At 43.1% G+C, this 17,547-nt stretch overlaps 2 protein-coding genes across 2 annotated transcripts in view; both read right to left on the bottom strand.

Annotated features, from left to right (window-relative positions):
• Window positions 1-1,121: 1,121 nt before the first annotated feature.
• Tbr1 (T-box brain transcription factor 1) lies at window positions 1,122-8,944 on the bottom strand. The gene is made up of 6 exons (XM_026393121.2): window positions 8,253-8,944; window positions 7,521-7,675; window positions 7,021-7,142; window positions 6,288-6,446; window positions 5,061-5,122; window positions 1,122-1,980 (listed from the first exon to the last, which is right to left on the bottom strand). The coding sequence occupies exons 1-6, from the start codon at window positions 8,942-8,944 to the stop codon at window positions 1,122-1,124; spliced, it is 2,049 nt and encodes a 682-aa protein (XP_026248906.1).
• Window positions 8,945-13,545: 4,601 nt separating this feature from the next.
• Window positions 13,546-17,547, bottom strand: part of Psmd14 (proteasome 26S subunit, non-ATPase 14) — a 107,912-nt gene continuing 103,910 nt past the window's right edge. Inside the window, exons 11-12 of the mRNA XM_026393087.2 lie at window positions 16,536-16,598; window positions 13,546-13,964 (exon numbers count right to left, since the gene is read on the bottom strand). Of these exons, the coding sequence (XP_026248872.1) occupies window positions 13,866-13,964; window positions 16,536-16,598 (162 nt within the window). The 3' untranslated portion in view covers window positions 13,546-13,865. The remainder of the gene's footprint in view (window positions 13,965-16,535; window positions 16,599-17,547) is intronic.

Raw genomic sequence — 17,547 nt, 5'->3', positions numbered from 1 at the left:
ATTCATTACAAAGATTTACAGCATATAAAGGTGGAGGGGGCTGAAAAGATATTCAAAAACAGTTTGTCAGCATATTTGGCACCTGCACAGACCAGTAATGGATTTGGCACTTTGGGGAAAACAAATAAGGCAAAATAATATTGCTGATGTCGAGCTATTCTATTTAGAAGGAAGGGAGGAAAACACAACTCCAGTTAACTTTGCTTTGCAGGCATCATGCCACTTAATCTACTTGCCTATGAACAGACACCTATCCTTTACAGGTGTTTGGGCAGATTCTCCTTAGCTATTTGTGTGCATTAGGGCACATAGTAATTATTTCATGCAACGAATTGAGGAGAAGTGAGAAACCCATGACTATCAAGTATTTCATTGTTTCCAGAACCTCTTAGAATGTTTTTAATTATCTCACAAGAAAATAGAAAAGAGAGAAAGGAAGAATGAGAGAAGAAAAGGAAAAGGAAGGAAACGGAAATAAAAAGGTTAAGCATGAACTGGTTTTGTGCCTTGACGATGAGAATAAAAACTAGCCATTCGTTACAATAAATTAACACTATGTACAATCATTTCACAGGCTTTGTTCCACTGCAATTATTAACATCCCTACCATCCATCCATCCATCCATCCACTCGGGGATAAGAAAGGACGCGCTGGGTGGGTCCAGGTTCTAGAGTCAACATCCTATGGTTAATGGGGAGGCCGAGACACGGCGAGTCGGAATCGATTCTGCCTGACTGGATTGCCCAGGTCTCCTAAAGGTGAAGAGTTTCATTACAAGAAAAAGAAGGAGGAGGTGAGAGAGAGACGAAGGGGAGGAGGATTATTAGAAGGATAACTTCATAGAAGGAGATGAAGTTGGAAAACCAAAAGGTTTACAGCAAAGTTGAAGGTCGGTGCTCTAATTGCAGAGACGGCTGTGCAAATAAAAGGGGGGGGGGGGTAGGGTTAAATCATAGTGGGAGACCTGCACTTATTCGCTGCAGACGGTCATCGAGGGGCAGGTAAAATGAGAGGGCACTCAAAGTAGGGCCTGGGAAAGAGGAACTGGGGAAGAGCTGTGAGGGGCTGGCTGGGGGGTAGGGCCGCGACGGCGCGCGGGCCCTAAGCAGGCAGGGGCGGCCTAGCTGTGCGAGTAGAAGCCGTAGTAGCCGCCTATGTCCTTGGCGCAGTTCTTCTCGCAGTCCCGCTGGGCCAGCACCTCGCTCTTGAGTGGGGACGAGCTTTCGGACACCGGCGTGTCTGCTGGCGAAATCCGCCTCCTCTTGGCCTGCTCGTAAATCCCCGAGTCGCTCGAATCGATGGACTTGATGGAGGAGGGCGTCTCGATCCAGCTGGAGTCGGACAGGTCCTTGGGCTTGGTGTCCTCGGCGGTCCCGGGCGGAAGCGGCGAGCGCTCTGCGGCCAGGCCCTCGGCCTCCTCGCCCAGGTAAGGGTTGGCTCCCGCCATGCGCGCGGCAGCCGCGGCGCTGTTGGGCCAGCAGGGCAGCACAGAGCCCGATTTGGCGCCGCAGTACTGCGGGGGGCTGCGTGCGCCCCAGCCCGACGGGTCGGCGTAGTAGCCGAGCGGGCGGCCGGTGCAGCCGGCTGCCTGTAGTGGCAGCGCCTTCACGCCCGCCGCCGCGTAAGAGAGCAGCGTGGCCGCGTTACCCGCGAAGTCCGTGGCGGTGTCGTAGGCCGAGGCCGCGAAGTCTAGCCGGTTGTTTGCTGGCGTCACAAACCAGCGCTGCGGCGATGGCGCGCCGGGGTCCTCGGCCTGCTGCGGGGACAGCAACCCATTGGTATGCGGCACGCTGCGGTCCGTCCCCGGCCCAGGGCCCGCGCCTGCACCCGGGTGGAAACGGGCCTTGGCGTAGTTGCTCACGAACTGGTCCTGCAGGAAAGAGCCGGCCATGGCGTAGCGAGCGCCGGGCACAATCTGCGAGCGCGGAGAGTCGTTGGGCGACGGGGTCAGGCGGTCCATGTCGCAGCCCGTGTAGATCCTGCGGGGGAAGGGAGAAAGAGAGAACCGACGGGTGGCGCGGAGGTCCCTTTAGGGTGCTGAAGGGAAGGATACCTCCACTTTTCGCCCACCTCCACACTTTCCGTCTGTAATTTGCCCTTGCCATACAGAATGGATGCAACAGAAGGTCACAGGACCTGCATCCTCCCCAAAATAAGTCTTGGGTTTATAAGGAGGCGGTTTGTCTATGCAGAAACCTAAGCAGGACGTAGAGCACCTAGAGGAAGACTTTCCTCTTCCCCTTCTCTCCCCTGCTAAGGGCACAGGGGACTCCAGAGGGGCCCGCAGGAGGCTTTCGTCCCATTTCTCCACGGTGTGTACGCACATTGAGCCAGAGTACACTGGGACTGAGGCATTTGCCCAATGGGCCTTTTCCTCTGTGGCGAGTTTCTGAGTGAAATTTTTAAAATAGGTACCCACTCCCTTCACCATTTTAACACCTCCTATGTCCATTTGATTGTTCAGATGATTTTGCTCCTCCATTTTCTAGATAGTCTAAGCCAGCCCTAGGGAGAATACTACTTGGGGGGCGGGGGTTGGGGGGGGCACGTATATCCAGGTAGTAATCATCAAAGACTGGCTTTGGCTGGTCTTCTGAGACTCTGGTAATTGCTGCTGGAAGGTATTTTTTGTCTATTGTTTCCCCTGTGTGAGCCTTTGACTCCCACCTCTACCAATGCAAACGAATGAGAATGACTCTTTGGAAACAATCATCCCCAATCAATAAAACTCTTTAAAAAATGAAAGTGTTCTTTACTCCGACCGACCTTCTCTACCCCCAGCTTTTGATCCACCCTTGGCAATAACTTTAGGGCAAACTCTTACAGTACAGTTATCAACCTCCCCCAAGCAATGAACCACTTACAATAGCTAACCCTTACAACAGCATATATGTGCTAGGCACTGTTTTCTGTAGAATGTACAGATAATAACTTATTTAACTTACAGCAACCCCACTTTACTGATGAGTAAACTAAGGCAAAGGGAAGCTAAATAACTTGCCTAATCACAAACAGAGTTTGTGTTGTTGGGAATTACCTTAGATAAAATAAAAGTTAACATTTAGGCCCTGGGCCTAGGAAATCCCATTAGAATTGAAGGGGAATCGGGGATTGGATGAAGATTAGAAGTGTTTGCTCGTACACATACACACATGCCTCCCTTTTTATTTAGCTCACACATGAGTCTTTTAGTCTTTAGTCAACAGACTGTTTTGAAGGAAAGCCCCAGTCTTGTCAGACCTTAATCTTTTGGGGAGGAGATTCCCTGGTGAGTGGCCAAGTAACCTCCTAGTACCCCAGGAACTCTTGTGCCTCTCTGTATTTCTCCGAAATCAAGCCTGCCCAGTCAATTAAGCGGGGAAAGGAAATATCATAAACCACTCAATTCTTCACTATCCCCCCTAAAAAGCCCAAGGTATGTTTTTATATAGTTAAAAAAATTATGAAAAACATAGTGATTTAAGAAAGGGAAGTGGCTTTTCCAAGACAGAGGATGAGGGACAGGTGAGAATGGCAATGGCTGCTCAAGTGCATTCTGGTGACTACGGAAATTTCCCTCTAGAAATTTAATTCCAGTTTCAAATAAGAGAAAAAGAGGGAGGCAGAAAGGGAACATAACTAGGAAGGTACAGGTATCTTCTCTGTTTACCATCAAAATACTTTAAAAAGAAAAAACAGTCTGCAAAAGATACAGTTTAGATGCCCATCCAGGTCCCAAACCACTTGGGATTACTGAATTGATTTGTGCAAAATAAAATACTTTGGAACAGATGTTCATAACAGAATTAAAAGCTCAAAATCAATAGGATTCTCCTCCAGTATCCCTGCTCTCCTGGGCCACATTCTTTCAACTGTGCTGGCCCCACCTTTTCAGGTTGTGAAAACTTGGGTAGCCAAGTTTTTATTCTGGGGAATCATTGATGAGGCTTGCTTCCTCTGAACTACTTTTGAGGAAAGCATAAGAAGGTTATATACAATGATGCCAATGACTGTCTTTTAAATAAAATATCAAGAGAGAAGATGGATATCTGCCTGGAAATTGAATAGGGGCAGCCACCTGCCTTTTCCTCTACACATTTAATCTATTCCTAGACAAAAACAGCTTCAACTTTTGAGCTGTATCCCAAGCACTCAATCCAAGCCATGAAACTAAGATGTATGTACCCTTCTCTCCTATAGACAGAAAAAGTGGGGGAACTTGCAATACAGATTTAGATTTTGCTATATAACACTGTCTGAATTCTTAAGCACTATGACTGGCCCCTGAGTGAGAATCCCAAAACAACCCCAGAAAACATTTAGTTTACACCTACTGCTGCCTCCAGAGAATAGCTTTCTGCTAGAAGAGAGATAGGTAAGAAGCCTGAAAAAACTGTGTGGGGGGGACCAACGCATTTAATTGACACATGGTTAGATATAAAAGATGAGGAAATATTTGTCTTTTGAAGCTTATAAATAATACACAGCAACAGCATCTTAGACCTTCCTGAAGTATGAATTGACTATAACCAATTCTACTCATGAACTCGCCTGTGATGGGTGCACATTTTTTTTTTTCAGTCCATAGTAAACTTGCATAGGAAATGCTATTACACAAAACTTGGAAATGGGTAAATAAAAGTCACATATGCCAAGGAGACTGTAACAACTGCCAGAGCCACATGCACTTTCAGGCAGAATTGCCCGTTTCAGACACAGACAATCTGAGCTGAGCATCTGCAGTGCCACATACAACACCCGCACCCAGGAACAAGGGCAGCTTCCTCAGCCAGCCAAACCCAGAGACCGCCAACTTAGTAATTCCCAGGAAAGCTAAAAATAGGTAGAGGAAACCTTTGACCCAAATCACACAAATACCAAGCCACAAGATCATCAGAGTGCAGGGAAACCAACAGAGAGAGAGAGAGAGAGAGAGAGAGAGAGAGAGAGAGAGAGAGAGAGAGAGAGACCTCAATTAACTCACACATTCTAACTTCCAAAACCCTTGTACATGTTGATCCACCCTTGACCTAAAGGCCAATCCACAACTATTTGAAAAGGAACATGCAAAATTACTTACGTGTCATAATTATCCCGAAATCCTTTTGCAAAGGGGTTGTGATCTATTTTCAGTTGTGTAATCTAGGGAAGAAAAAGAGGGGAGGGGGATGACTGTAATTTCCCCTTCTTATATCATCTGACACTTATTATAGGGACCAGGCCTATGGCTTTATTAAATAACAAGATTTCCCTACCTGAAAAATTAGAGAGAATAGATGAAAAGACAAAAAAGAGCAAGTATCATGAAAGTTATGAAGGACATATTTAAATTAGTGACCCCCAAAACTGAGGCATTGTTTTCAATGAACTCTCCTGTGTGTTCTGATTTGGTTCAAACTCACATTTTTAAAATTCTTGTTTCACATAATGCACTTGCACAAAAATCTTTTTAAAAGAACTTGAATTCATCACCAAATTTGCCTATTTTAAGTGTTTTGCCATATTTTTAAAAGTTGGTCACTTTTGATTCACAACTGAGGAACAGGCAAATTGCATCTCAAACTCGGGTTTGATTTAAAATAAAAGCATGTTTTAATTTTTAATATTTTCATTTAAGTAAAAAACACACATTAAAAAAACCTATCATTCCTAGTAGTCAAATCAGCCAGTAAAATCAGTTTTTGTAAACATACAAATACTGAAGAGGTTCGAGTGCCAGAAAACTCTGTAGCTCCTAGTAATTTGATTTATTGTATTTTCACATATAGGAATGCATGTTTTTTTCTTTTCTTTTCTTTCTTTCTTTTATATCCCAGAACAGACTGTTTTGAAGGAGAGCCCCAGTCTTGTAATATTTGTTCATTTTAACCATCAATTCTGAAAATTTTTAAATTATTTTTTTTAGATGTCAAAACTTGCGGAGAATAAAACGGGGAGATCTGCTTGTTTCCTAAAGGAAAGAGGGAAAAGAAACAAAGAAGGGGGAAGGGAGGGGAGAGAGAGATTTTAATTTGTCCTACTTTAAGAACAAATTAAAACTTCCTTTTAGGAAGAGACCCTAGAAATCCTGGCCACCTCATAGTGACCGAGTCAGAGAGGAAATCGAAAAATAGGAAGCATTGTCCCGGGCTTGGTATTTAGGGAAGTGCCTACCAGGCCCCTAGCCCTAAGCCTAAAACGCTCAGCAGAGCCAGCTGTTGCTGATGTTGGTGCTGTTAGCGTCAGAGCCCAGGAGGGCGCGGGGATACGGAGGGTGCGGGAAATGTCAGCGCTGCCAGCCGCGCACACAGACTCTAGGCCTCCTTACATCGGTGTTTTGGTAGGCGGTGACCGCGATGAACTGGGTCTCGGGAAAAGTGAATGTTTGCACGCGACCAGGCTGGCTGGTGTCCTCCGTGCCGTCCTCGTTCACTTCCACCACATGCAGGCGGGGCTGGTACTTGTGCAAAGACTGTAAAACCACCATCTGTCCGACGAAGAAAAAGGAGAACGCCGAGCGGCGTGTTAACTCGGTGGTCGTGCGGGTGGTTGTGTGCGACCGGCCGCTACTCCAAAGCGGGCGAGGACAAACTAGATTCCGCCACCCGGGATAACTGACCACGGGACCCGTCCCGCTAGTGACTGGGTGGCTGCAGCAGATGGGTCCTCGCGCCTCAGGGAGCGAGAATCCGCCTGGATACTCGCGAAAACCAAACCCGACCGCGGATCCTCAAGAGCCCTTCTCCTAGACCTCCTTTGAGGAGAAACAAAGATTTTTCACAACCTGCAGATCTCTTGGGTTCCCTTCTCAAAATCAATCGGTATTTGTACTTGGGAAGGTCGGGAACTCCGGAATTGGGCCAGGATTGGGGGGCAAAAAGAACAACTTTATAGATCTAATATAATTTTGAGTGGCGGAAATATAATTTTTTAGTATTTAATGAAGCAAAGCACCATCCAGTTTCGCTTGCTGTTTTATACTGTCGAACGGTGTGTGCGTGCGTGTGTGTGAATGTGTGTGTGAGAGGGGGGAGGGAGGCACGAGCGCTTGAGCCACTGACCTGCCCATTGTTGTTTGAAGCTCCTTTGTTGTTCGTTAGTTTTAATTTTCCAAAAGAGATTTCTTGGCGCATCCAGTGAGCCCCAGTGTTCGGGGAATCTGGATGCATATAGACCCGATTTCCTAGAGAAAGAAGTACGTTGTTTACATATGCTCGGGGCACTGCCCAGTCCTAACTCCTCACTTCATAGCGCGAGCCCGCGCGCGCGTACACACACACACACACACACACACACACACACACACACACACCTCACTCCACTGTGAGGCCCATTAGCTTGGCTTTTTAAGGCCGTGCTTTCTTCCTATTAACTGGGGATGATTAAAATAGCTTTTGCATAATCCTCCCCCTCTAGCTCAGTCTGTCCCCTTGTCCCCTCGTCTCCTTTAAGAAGTCATTGGCCGATCGTTTTAAAAGTCGCTCGCCAGTCCACAAAGGCTTTAATTAATCATTCTCACCTAAATAAGTGTCAAGAAAAAGTGTTAATTGGAAGGACTTGCCTTGCACATTGGTGTCCGCTTTGCCGCAAGGAACCCATTTGCCTCCTTGAAACCTCCAGTGATTGGGATCCGCCAAAATCACATCCACAAAAATATTGTAATGAGCCGTGGGATCGAGACCAGAAATGTTAAAACTTAAAAAAGGAAACATGCGCCTATTTAAATTAAGCGGGGCGGGGGGAGAGAAAACAAGGAAAAAAGAAAATAAGTGTTAAAGATTAAATGCAAGAAGCGGGGCGCCAGATAGCAAAGCAAAACTTGTTCTCCAAGGGTAGATTAACGGATCTAGAAAAGGGGTGGTGGGAAAGGAAAGAAGTGGGACTGAACAGAAGAGCAGCGAGTCAGCTGGAGTGGGGGAGTCGACAGGTATCACTGCTCAGGTAGAGAGCAAGGTTGGCGACCTGCCTCTCCACCTCAAGGTCCATACAGGCGTTGATGCGTCCCTCCCATCACCCGGCAGCCTGCCGGGGCTCTTCCTCTTTCACTCGCCTTTTTCCAGCCACTGACTGGCTCTCCGACCGCGTTCGTACATCTGTCTCCCCCCTACCAACATCACCACGGCGGTTATCCCTTCCACTTTCCCCTTTTCCAAAACCAGCCAACTCCAGGGCGCTGCAGAGCGCCTTCCATTCTGTCCCGACCCCAAATAGTCGCTGCCGCAGCGGTCACAACCTGGGTGCGCTTGCCCCCTGGCCGCGCCTGGAGCAGCGGCAGCCAAGAATGTAGCATTACCTTCCCTGTTTGGTGATGATCATCTCCGTTTGGTGCCGGTGAAATTTCAGCCAAAGGGGCCTGTTGCACAGGTACACCTGTGCCTTGCCGGGTACCAACCCCGGCTGAGTGGAGGAGAACTGGTAGAACGGGGCTCCTTGGTAGGAGTGGCCGTATTGCTGTGGGTAGGGGTAGCCCGCGGTGGGGTAGCCCTGCGGTGATGAGTTGGACAGGAGGCTGTTGTATGCTCCGTTGGTGATGACCGGGTGGTGGGCCATGTAGCGGCTGGGGCTGCCGATGGAGAAGGCGGGGTGCGCCGGTCCGTGCTGGCCGGGGTACGGGAACATGGCACTGGGAGCAGTGGCCGCAGACTGTGGCTGGCTGGACTGAGATAGGAGGTAGCGATCTGCAGCAGAGCCATCGAAACTGTGACGAAGCTCAGAGACCCCGTCCAAGACAGGAGAGAGTTTACTTCTCTGGACGTCCCCTGGTGAGTCCTTGGAGTCAGGAAAATTGTCTGTATCTGACTGATTCGTCATCCCCCTGGTAATTTTTTTCAAAGGTGAACTTCTCTCCAGGTTGTCAGTGGTCGAGATAATGGGATGATCGTGCAAGACAAGCTCAGATCCGCCTGAATGTGGGTAGCTGCTGCTCACATTGAGAAATTTCTTGGAGAGCATGATAGAAGGAGAAAGGCAATGCTCCAGCTGCATAGCTCTAGAACCTGAACACTTGCCCTCCCGTCCCTCGTTTTTAAAGTCCTATTTATCATAAACTAGAAATCCACAGACCCCCTCACTAGACAGAAAGCACTTCAACCAGCAAATGCTTCTCAAAGGTTTGATTTACTTTTTTTTTCCCTGGGAGAAGAGATTGGCCAATTGACACTATGCAGCAATCAGAAAAGGCTCACTTTTGATCTTGCTGCTTGTGCAGCCGATGAAACGGCTCCTGCCATTGGTTAACTGCTGACAGTAATTTAATTAGATAGACATTAATTAGGATAATCACCTGGCTCCTGGTCGCGACGATCATGGCAAATTTAAGGGGATGATTTTATTGTTGGCTTGGGGGGTGGGGGATGTGTGTTGGTTTACGTGAGCACTGTTGTGTCACCTTTAAGCTTTGTGACCACTGCTTTAGAAAGATTCAAAGATGTGCAATTTACTAAACATTTCCTACCTTCCCCCCTCTTCCCCCCTTTAGAGCCGAGGGGCGGAGGAGGAAATTCGATGATGCTAGGAGACTTTTCGGATCTGAATGAGCCAAATATTCAGTTGAATGTAACGATTTCAAGTGCAAAGTATACAAAGCGCGAGCCGGTGGCCTCTTCTCGCCCTGTAAAAGTTCCAGAGTCTGTCTTTTCCAGTTAATACAGAAGCACACAACACCTGAGTCGGTGCATTGTGAGCAGGTCCTGCGTGTCCTTGGTGCCCTCACCCCATCCCCCACCTTTTAAACTATATACATAAATAAGTCCCTGCTGCTGAGAGCCACAGTGATGAGCTGGAGGAGGGGGGAGAAGTGGGGACGAAAAGCAGCAACTCACCCACCCATCCACCCACCTCGGGAAGGTTCGGTTTCTTGGTGGAGCATAGAAACAGTGACAATCTATGATCTCCTTTTTAAGTTTTGAAATAATCATAAGCTGTCAGGCTGAAGTGCCTTAATGTATTTGCAGTGATGTTTACCGGGTCTTTACTAAATATTTTATAAGCCAAGTTGGTTGCAGATTATCTGAGGAGCATCTAACTGGGGGCAGGCACCATGCAACCTTCCAGTCTCACTGCACTTCCTTTTCTCCGAGGTGCTGGATTGGCGATAGGTTCAAAAGCCTAGCCAGGAGAAGAGAAGTCTGAATCCCGGTGCAAATGGGTTAGCCAGGAGCGCTGATCTGGGGAGACAGAGTGGAAGTGGTGTCAACGCAATGATCCTTCTGCACATTCGTGTGTGTGTGTGTGTGTGTGTGTGTGTGTGTGTGTGAGTGCGCGCGCGCGCGCGCGCGCTGTTTATATAATCTGGAGGGTAGAAAAAGAATCCATGCCAATAATTTTAAAAGGAGGAAGAATCTAAAGAGGAATAGAAAAAAGAACCAATTTGAAGGGATTTTGGCACAAATAAATAGCACCAGGCCCAAAGCAATTCCGAGGTGTTGGGAGAAAAGATCTCCCAGTACCTGTTCTGCAGATGGGCCCAGCCATCAATCTGAACCATAGTGCCAAGAGCAGCAGAGGTTTTAACTGTCCAAAGCTGCTTCCCGTGGCCCGGCACTAACCAACCTGGCCTCCCGCGGCTTTCTTTCTTGTCTCCCAAAGCCGCGCGGGAATGAGAAGGAGGAGCGCAGGACCAGAGCTCAGCTCGGCCCAGCGCGGTGGCGGATTCGAGGGCTGGCTCCGGCTGGGAGACTTGAGGGAGGGCCGGGTGACCACCACTGGTGAAGACCCCAGGGGCACACACTCTTTCCGTGCCACAGGCGAGGCCTTGACATCTCATCTGATGGAGTCCGTTTACGAGCAGGCGCATCCGCCTCTCTGGGTCGGAGCAGTTCCCTCAGGGACAGAGGCGCTGGGCAAATTGGGTGGATCCTGGGCGTGGGCGGGAGGGGTTAATGAGATTCGCAGCTTTGCGGCTATGGTGTAATTTAAAGCAGTGCAGCGGACTGAGTGGTCAGCGCTGGCCCAGACCGCGCCGCCTCCCAACTCGGGCTGGGCGCTTTAGCTGCACTGGGCACCAGCTGCGGCCTCCAGCAGAGCGCCGAGAGCAAGGCTGGGCGCGGGCGGCCCTCGGCTGTACAGGTTGATGACCAGATGTCTCAGATTCGAGCCGAGGCAATTTTCTGGGAGAAAAAAATAAAGCCAGACTCATTTTTCCCTTCGAAAGCAAACCTCGGCTCCTGGCGATGAAGCTTCACAAGCAGGCAGGGTTTTAGCCAGTGAGGCATTGGGGGGCGGGGGAGGGGGAGAACAGCTATGACACCATTTGACTCGCTTGTTTTCCTACTCTTGACCTTCCACCGCCATTTGTTCCTCTGAAAGGCTCTTGTCCCATTTTGGCCACCTACATTTCCTCCCCTCTTCCAATCATTGTCTCTGAGTGCCTCTCCCTCTGGTGCTTCATAGGGTATATCTTTCTCTGTCCTCAATGGGACACCGAACCTTAAGTATACACGGAGAAAATGAGACACCCGCTCTCAGCTCCTTTTGAGGCTTTCCTATTCCTGGCACCCTGAACTGGCTTTTTTTTTTTTTTAAATAAAGAATGCAAAAGTGACACGTTAAGGTGTTAAAAGGAGAGAAAAGATATGGAGAGCATCTTCTGAATTTTTAAGAAATTGAATTAATGGATGAATTGCACTCTGACTCACTTTGGATTATCAGAACGATTTTCAATGATTCATCTCGTGTAGTCTTTGTCTTGAATTAATATATACTCAAGAAGGGAAACTAAGACTTTCCTCAACTACTTATGATCCATACTTCTGTAGACCAGTGTATATGAACCATCCCAGGATTCTTGATTGTAGGTTTGGGGTGGAATATGTTTCCATAATATCTAGATGCAATTAATCAAGGCAGGTCACATTTTGAATCGTGAGGCTGGAATTTTCAGTGCTCTACACTAGCCTGAGGAAAGTAGGGCCATATCTGTGCTGAAGGTTTCTTTTCAGAGTTGCATTAACTCTACATAGTGGGTAGTTAAGAGCTCACATAAGCATATCAGGTACACTTGCACCCATGTGTGGGCAAGTATGTGCACACAAAGTCATTTCAGTGTCTAACTGGGCCGAGGGCATCAGGCTACTGATAAAACAGTTGCACATTCCAAGACAAAGGCATTCCCTGAGCTTCTCCCCTTAGTACATCCTGATTTTTGATCCACTGGACTCATCTACAAAGAAAACACAGGTTTTCTGCTAGGAGGGTTTCTGAAATTGGAACTGTCTCCAACATGAATCAAGAGAAGTGTTATGTGGCTATGGAAAATCCAGGAAGATGAGTGATCAAACAAAGGCAAAAACAGAATCACTATGTAAACTTCTCAGAAGGGTTTTAATCACTAGGTAAACAAATACACACCCTGAAGTGAATAAAAACTAAACCGGTGAATACTTTCCAATCTGAATATCAAGACCAGTCCTTGACATACTAAATCTTTCTTCTGAAGGCATACTCTACAAAAAACCTTAACTAGCTCTTAATATCTTTGAAGTTAAGAACCTTAATTATAAAGTGGAAAAAAAGTCATGTCCAAAAAACCTGCAGAGATTAAGCAAAAGGAAAAATTCTACCTTAGTTTAATTGTAAATGGTTAGATAATCCTAATAACCTGAATTAATATATTACATGTCCCACATAAAAATATATCTTTATCTAAAAGAAGAAACTACAGGATGAGCAAAAGGTGCTTAGAATTCCTCTTAATTCAACCAAAAATGACACTATGAAACATACTGAGAATCTAAGCCATTTCTTTGTTTTTGTTAACTTCATCAGACAACCAATAAAAGCCTAGAATTGTTCAACTAGGACAATAAATGGTCTACCACAATATTTATAATTCCTAAAGTAGGTAAAGTCTAAATCTTAAGACCCCAAATAAACCTTGCTAAGTCTTGGAAATACTCTCAACAAGGAAGGGTGCAGACTGGAGTTAACCATGGTATCTCTCTTTTTCCATATGCTTGGGGTAGCCAGTATGGTGTTGTACCATGAATCTTAACAGAGGCATATCAGGTTGGAAGGCTAAGGGTTTTAGACTTCATTTCTGAAAACCGTCAATGGTCAAAATGTTTTTCTCCATCAGAAAACTTGAGTATTTCTAAGTTAGTTTGGGAAAGATGAGAGGAAAAAATATTGCTCATAAACTTATGTTTTTTAAACTCACACCATGGCTACTTTTTTCATTTTGCTTTGAAGACAACATTGTATACTTCTGTGGCTATCTTAGATGAAAATCTAGAAGAGTTTCCAGCATCCAGATCCTAGAAATTTCAAAATTATTGGTGGAATGTACTCTTTTAAAATACAAACAATTCTAAATTAAAATTGCCCTTTTCTTCTTAAATGTACTCCTCTGAAATCCTGAAAGTATATGCTTTTAATAAAATGTCAACATTTTTTGGGGTGGGGTTACTCACTCATGAGGTAGCCACTCATTAATGGCAGTCATTTTGCATCTGTGAAGTTCTGTTATCACACTGATATTTTATAAGATCTTAAAATGCAAAGGGAAACATCTCTTCGTAAGATTTCCGAAGCACTGTCAAATGTTATTCTGTCAATTCTACCCAATGCCAAAAAGACTTCAGGAGACATGGATTGTAAATGTGTTTTATTTTGTAAGCAACAATCAAAATATATTTGTGCTACTGATTTCTTCAAATACTAAATGGGATATTAACAAAATTTGTCCACTTTGATGTATTCTTGTTCAACTTTGAAATCTGCAAAGACCCTGACTAAAGAAAACAGAAGTAATTGCACAACTGAGACTAGAAGTGTTACAGTGCTGCAAATGATGCCAGATGTCTTACATTTAACCAAATACACCTTCAGTGGTCCCTTGATTTTGAGCATTAGGAACAGCAGAGGAAGATACACTGAAAGTATCACTATAGTAGCTTTTTGTGTTGCTTTATTTAAATACGACGGTATCCAACATAGCTGCTAAACACTGGACAATATTTGAAGTCATAAGTACATCCACATGTTCTTCCAAATGACGTTTGGGATCCTAAAAGGGAAGGAATAAATAAGAAAAGAAAAAGAAAAAACGATGAATCACTTTTTTTTTTCAATAGCTGATGAAATTAGTAACCTAAATTTCCTTAATATATTGTTACATTCTTAGGGTTTTAAAATCTGTTAAAAAGGTAAGTAATTAATAAAATAACAGACTGCACAATGAAAAATTAATTTACAAAATCAGTGCTGTAACTATAGAGATTTTACAAAGGGTAACAAGGAATTATAAAGCCTATTATCATCTGATTTAAAAAAGAATGCCTTTTATGTGTGCAAATATGTCGGAGTATGTGTGTATATTCTCCGCTGGTCATATTTTTTGTTTGTTTTTGTGGAGCTAGGGATTGAACCCAGGGCTTTATGCAAGCGCTCTAGAGATAGAGCCCCAGCTCAGGTCACATTATTTTGTCATCCCTAGAGTTTGAGGGAGTGCTTTATTTGAAATAGACATATCAATAGGTAAAAGTTCAATGTAAATGCACACCACATTTCTCCACGTTAGTAAAAATAAGAATTCTGCATAATTTTAATACCTCAAGAGCTGAACTTTAAATGATTCACAAAATATTCCTGGATCAAAAGTCACTGAACCTGAAAATTTTAAAAACAATTTGGATTGATTCTAAAATTTTGTTTCATGCAGATATTTTGGAAAATACACTAGAAAATGACAGAGGTGTAATCCTTTTAACTAAAACCTAATCAGATCTATTTTTTGAAATAGACCTAGTTAAAAATGAGGCTTAAGGGGCTCAGTGGTAGAGCACTCACCTAGCTTGTGTGAGGCCCTGAGTTCGATCCTCAGCACCACATAAAAATAAATAAATAAAATAATGGTATTGTGTCCAGCTACAACTAAAAAAATAAACATTAAAAAAATGAGCCTTAAAATTGCATTGTAATAAAGGAAGAATTTCATCTATATTAATGTTTGATAGTGAATGGAGTATTTTCAGCTAAATTTGAAAGCTTTGAAATAAAGGGTACATATTGTACACAATTTTTAAAAAGTATAAAGCATTATTTTTTAATGGGTATTGTTAAAAATCCCAAGGTTCTTAAATTTAAATAAATGCTCATCATTGGAATTATTTTTTGGCTGTGCTTTTCTATCTATAATTTCAACACACTGATTTCTTTAAACAACCCAGAGTTACAATGCGCCATAAACAATTTCAAGTCACTGCACCACAATGTTATTATTAGAAATGGGTCTTGATTCATTTTAGGTGAAAGATACTGAGAGTGACTGGTAAGAGAGAAAAGATATTGGTTTGATTCCACTATAGACAGTTTCCTTTTGACATAAAACAGACCAAACCAATGAGATACTTAGTACATTTAAATAAATGATTCTGATGACTATTAAACTTTGTCAATTATATATTTTTCAGTTTCACTTTTTAGTTCTTTTATTTTATGTGAACTATTAAATAAAAAAGTCTACATCACGAAACTATAACCTCAGAGAATAATTTATTCAAATAGTGAATTCCATGAAGGCTAAAGGCTCCAAACTGGTGATCTAATATTATATATTAGGTTAAGATAGTGGAAAAAGACAAGGCTGATATCACATAAGGCGAGAAAATAAGATTAATTATATTTCATGGGGGGGGCTATTTGTTTTTAAATTATAATATTCAGAATGTACTAAGATTTTATTTCCTGATTTATGATATATGATAAAGTCAAACCTTTGCCCCTTCCATTCTGTTAGGAGTAATTGGTTTTATAGTGAATTGGTAACTCATTTATCAGTTATCTACATTACTTCTTGTGGCAGCTGGGTGATTCTTAGAGATTTCCCATCCAAGAATGGTCCTGGCCCAAACCTACATAGCTTGTGAGATGTGATGGGATCAGAGCATATGGTAGGATGGCTGAAAGCAAAGACAGCTTAGTGTCTTGCATCTGAAATATCATGATTCTGCCAACATCAGCAATATGATAACCATGTTCCATGAAATGGGGAAAAAAATGTAATCAACATTCTTTAAAAAACAGTCTAATTAATCTGTAGATTCCTTTAATTGGTTGGTGTTTTCCCCCCACCCTTAGATAATAGCAACTAAAACATATCTTTCATCTTAGAAAAGTCAAAGAACAAATACTTAAAACCATTTCTTTTCATGCATTATAACCAATATAGTTCTAACATTTCTCAGATACATTACCTATATATTGATAAAATAATTCATTAAAAACTGTTAAATATAAAATAACCCTACCATTCTATTATCTTACATGATCTATAGTAAAAACAATATTTGCATAATTAATTCAGGACAAAAATGCCCTAATTAATTTCTAGTAAATAATTTTTACTAAAGATAGTATATCATAGGTATAGATTTACGACTTATTCTCTATAGATGGCAAAGAGAATTTAACATCAAATAAATTCAGTGACCTTTAAAATTAGTATCATATTCACATGAGAGAAGAAATTGTAGAATGAACAGACAGGGGAAAAAAAATTACATAGGCCCTAAAATAGTTTTAACTCAGTAAGAGCAGGTTATTATGTGACTGTTTAACTGATTATAGTACACCTCACCTGCTTGCCAACATTCTTTATTGCCAGCTGTTCAGGTGTCATCTTATCTTCTTCTTCTACAGCCTGTGAATAAAACACAAAGGACAGAGCTTCAAATTCTTCATTTACATTTCCCTCTGAAAAATAATCACCAAAATAATGGGGATCATAATTTTCATTCATAAAACCTTTTACTCAAAAAATTTATTGCACAAAAAAATAATTTTACTAATCTTCATAATAACTTTCAGGGTAATGAAAGTTATTACTGCTATTATTTGAAAACAATGATTTCAAACAATTATTTGAAAACAGACTTAGGAAATATGTAAATGGTATTGTAAATATCAAACTTGATCATTAAATGGTTGTATTAACTGCATGGAGACCATTATTGAATTTTTTGAGAGGTGGAGGGAAGTGGAAGTAAAGCTGCTTTATGGCACTGTGATACTAATTATGCTCTATCATCTTTTCCTACTTTTACAAGTATTTCTCCCTCAAGTTCCCATTTCTTTATCTCCTTTATTCTTGTCAATCCAGCCTGCATATATACAGTATATATTTAATAGCACTTAGGATCAAAGGAGCTACTGACTTTTGAACTACTTAATAAATCACATGTTAATCTCATCACACCTTTAAATCTCTTCTGGGGAAAAAAATTGCACTACTCCACATGAAGAATCTTTAGTAACAATAAAGAAACCTGAAGTTTTTTTTTTTTATATTGATGACTTTGCTTATCTTTTTTTTTTTAAAGAGAGAGAGAGAGAGAGAGAGAGAGAGAGAGAGAGAGAGAGAGAGAGAGAGAGAGAGATTTTTTAATATTTATTTTTTAGTTCTCGGCGGACACAACATCTTTGTTGGTATGTGGTGCTGAGGATCGAACCCGGGCTGCATACATGCCAGGCGAGCGCGATACCGCTTGAGCCACATCCCCAGCCCAAGAAACCTGAAGTTTTTGACATCAAAATAATTAGGGGCTGGGGATGTGGCTTCAAGGTATAGAGTGTTTGCCTAGCATGTGCAA

This window comes from Urocitellus parryii, chromosome 1 (genome assembly GCF_045843805.1).
Source record: "Urocitellus parryii isolate mUroPar1 chromosome 1, mUroPar1.hap1, whole genome shotgun sequence".
In the NCBI taxonomy this organism is placed as follows: domain Eukaryota; kingdom Metazoa; phylum Chordata; class Mammalia; order Rodentia; family Sciuridae; genus Urocitellus; species Urocitellus parryii.
The sequence above is the reverse complement of the archived record's forward strand: the minus strand, read 5'-3'. Positions and strand labels throughout refer to the sequence as shown.

Coding starts and splice junctions, on each gene's coding strand:
- Tbr1 (XM_026393121.2), bottom strand. CDS start 8,944: ATGCAGCTGGAGCATTGCCTTTCTCCTTCTATCATGCTCTCCAAGAAA. Junction 7,676..8,252: donor ATCATCACCAAACAGGGAAG/GTAATGCTACAT, acceptor TAATTTAAATAG/GCGCATGTTTCCTTTTTTAA. Junction 5,123..6,287: donor CCGCCTACCAAAACACCGAT/GTAAGGAGGCCT, acceptor TTTCTTCCCTAG/ATTACACAACTGAAAATAGA.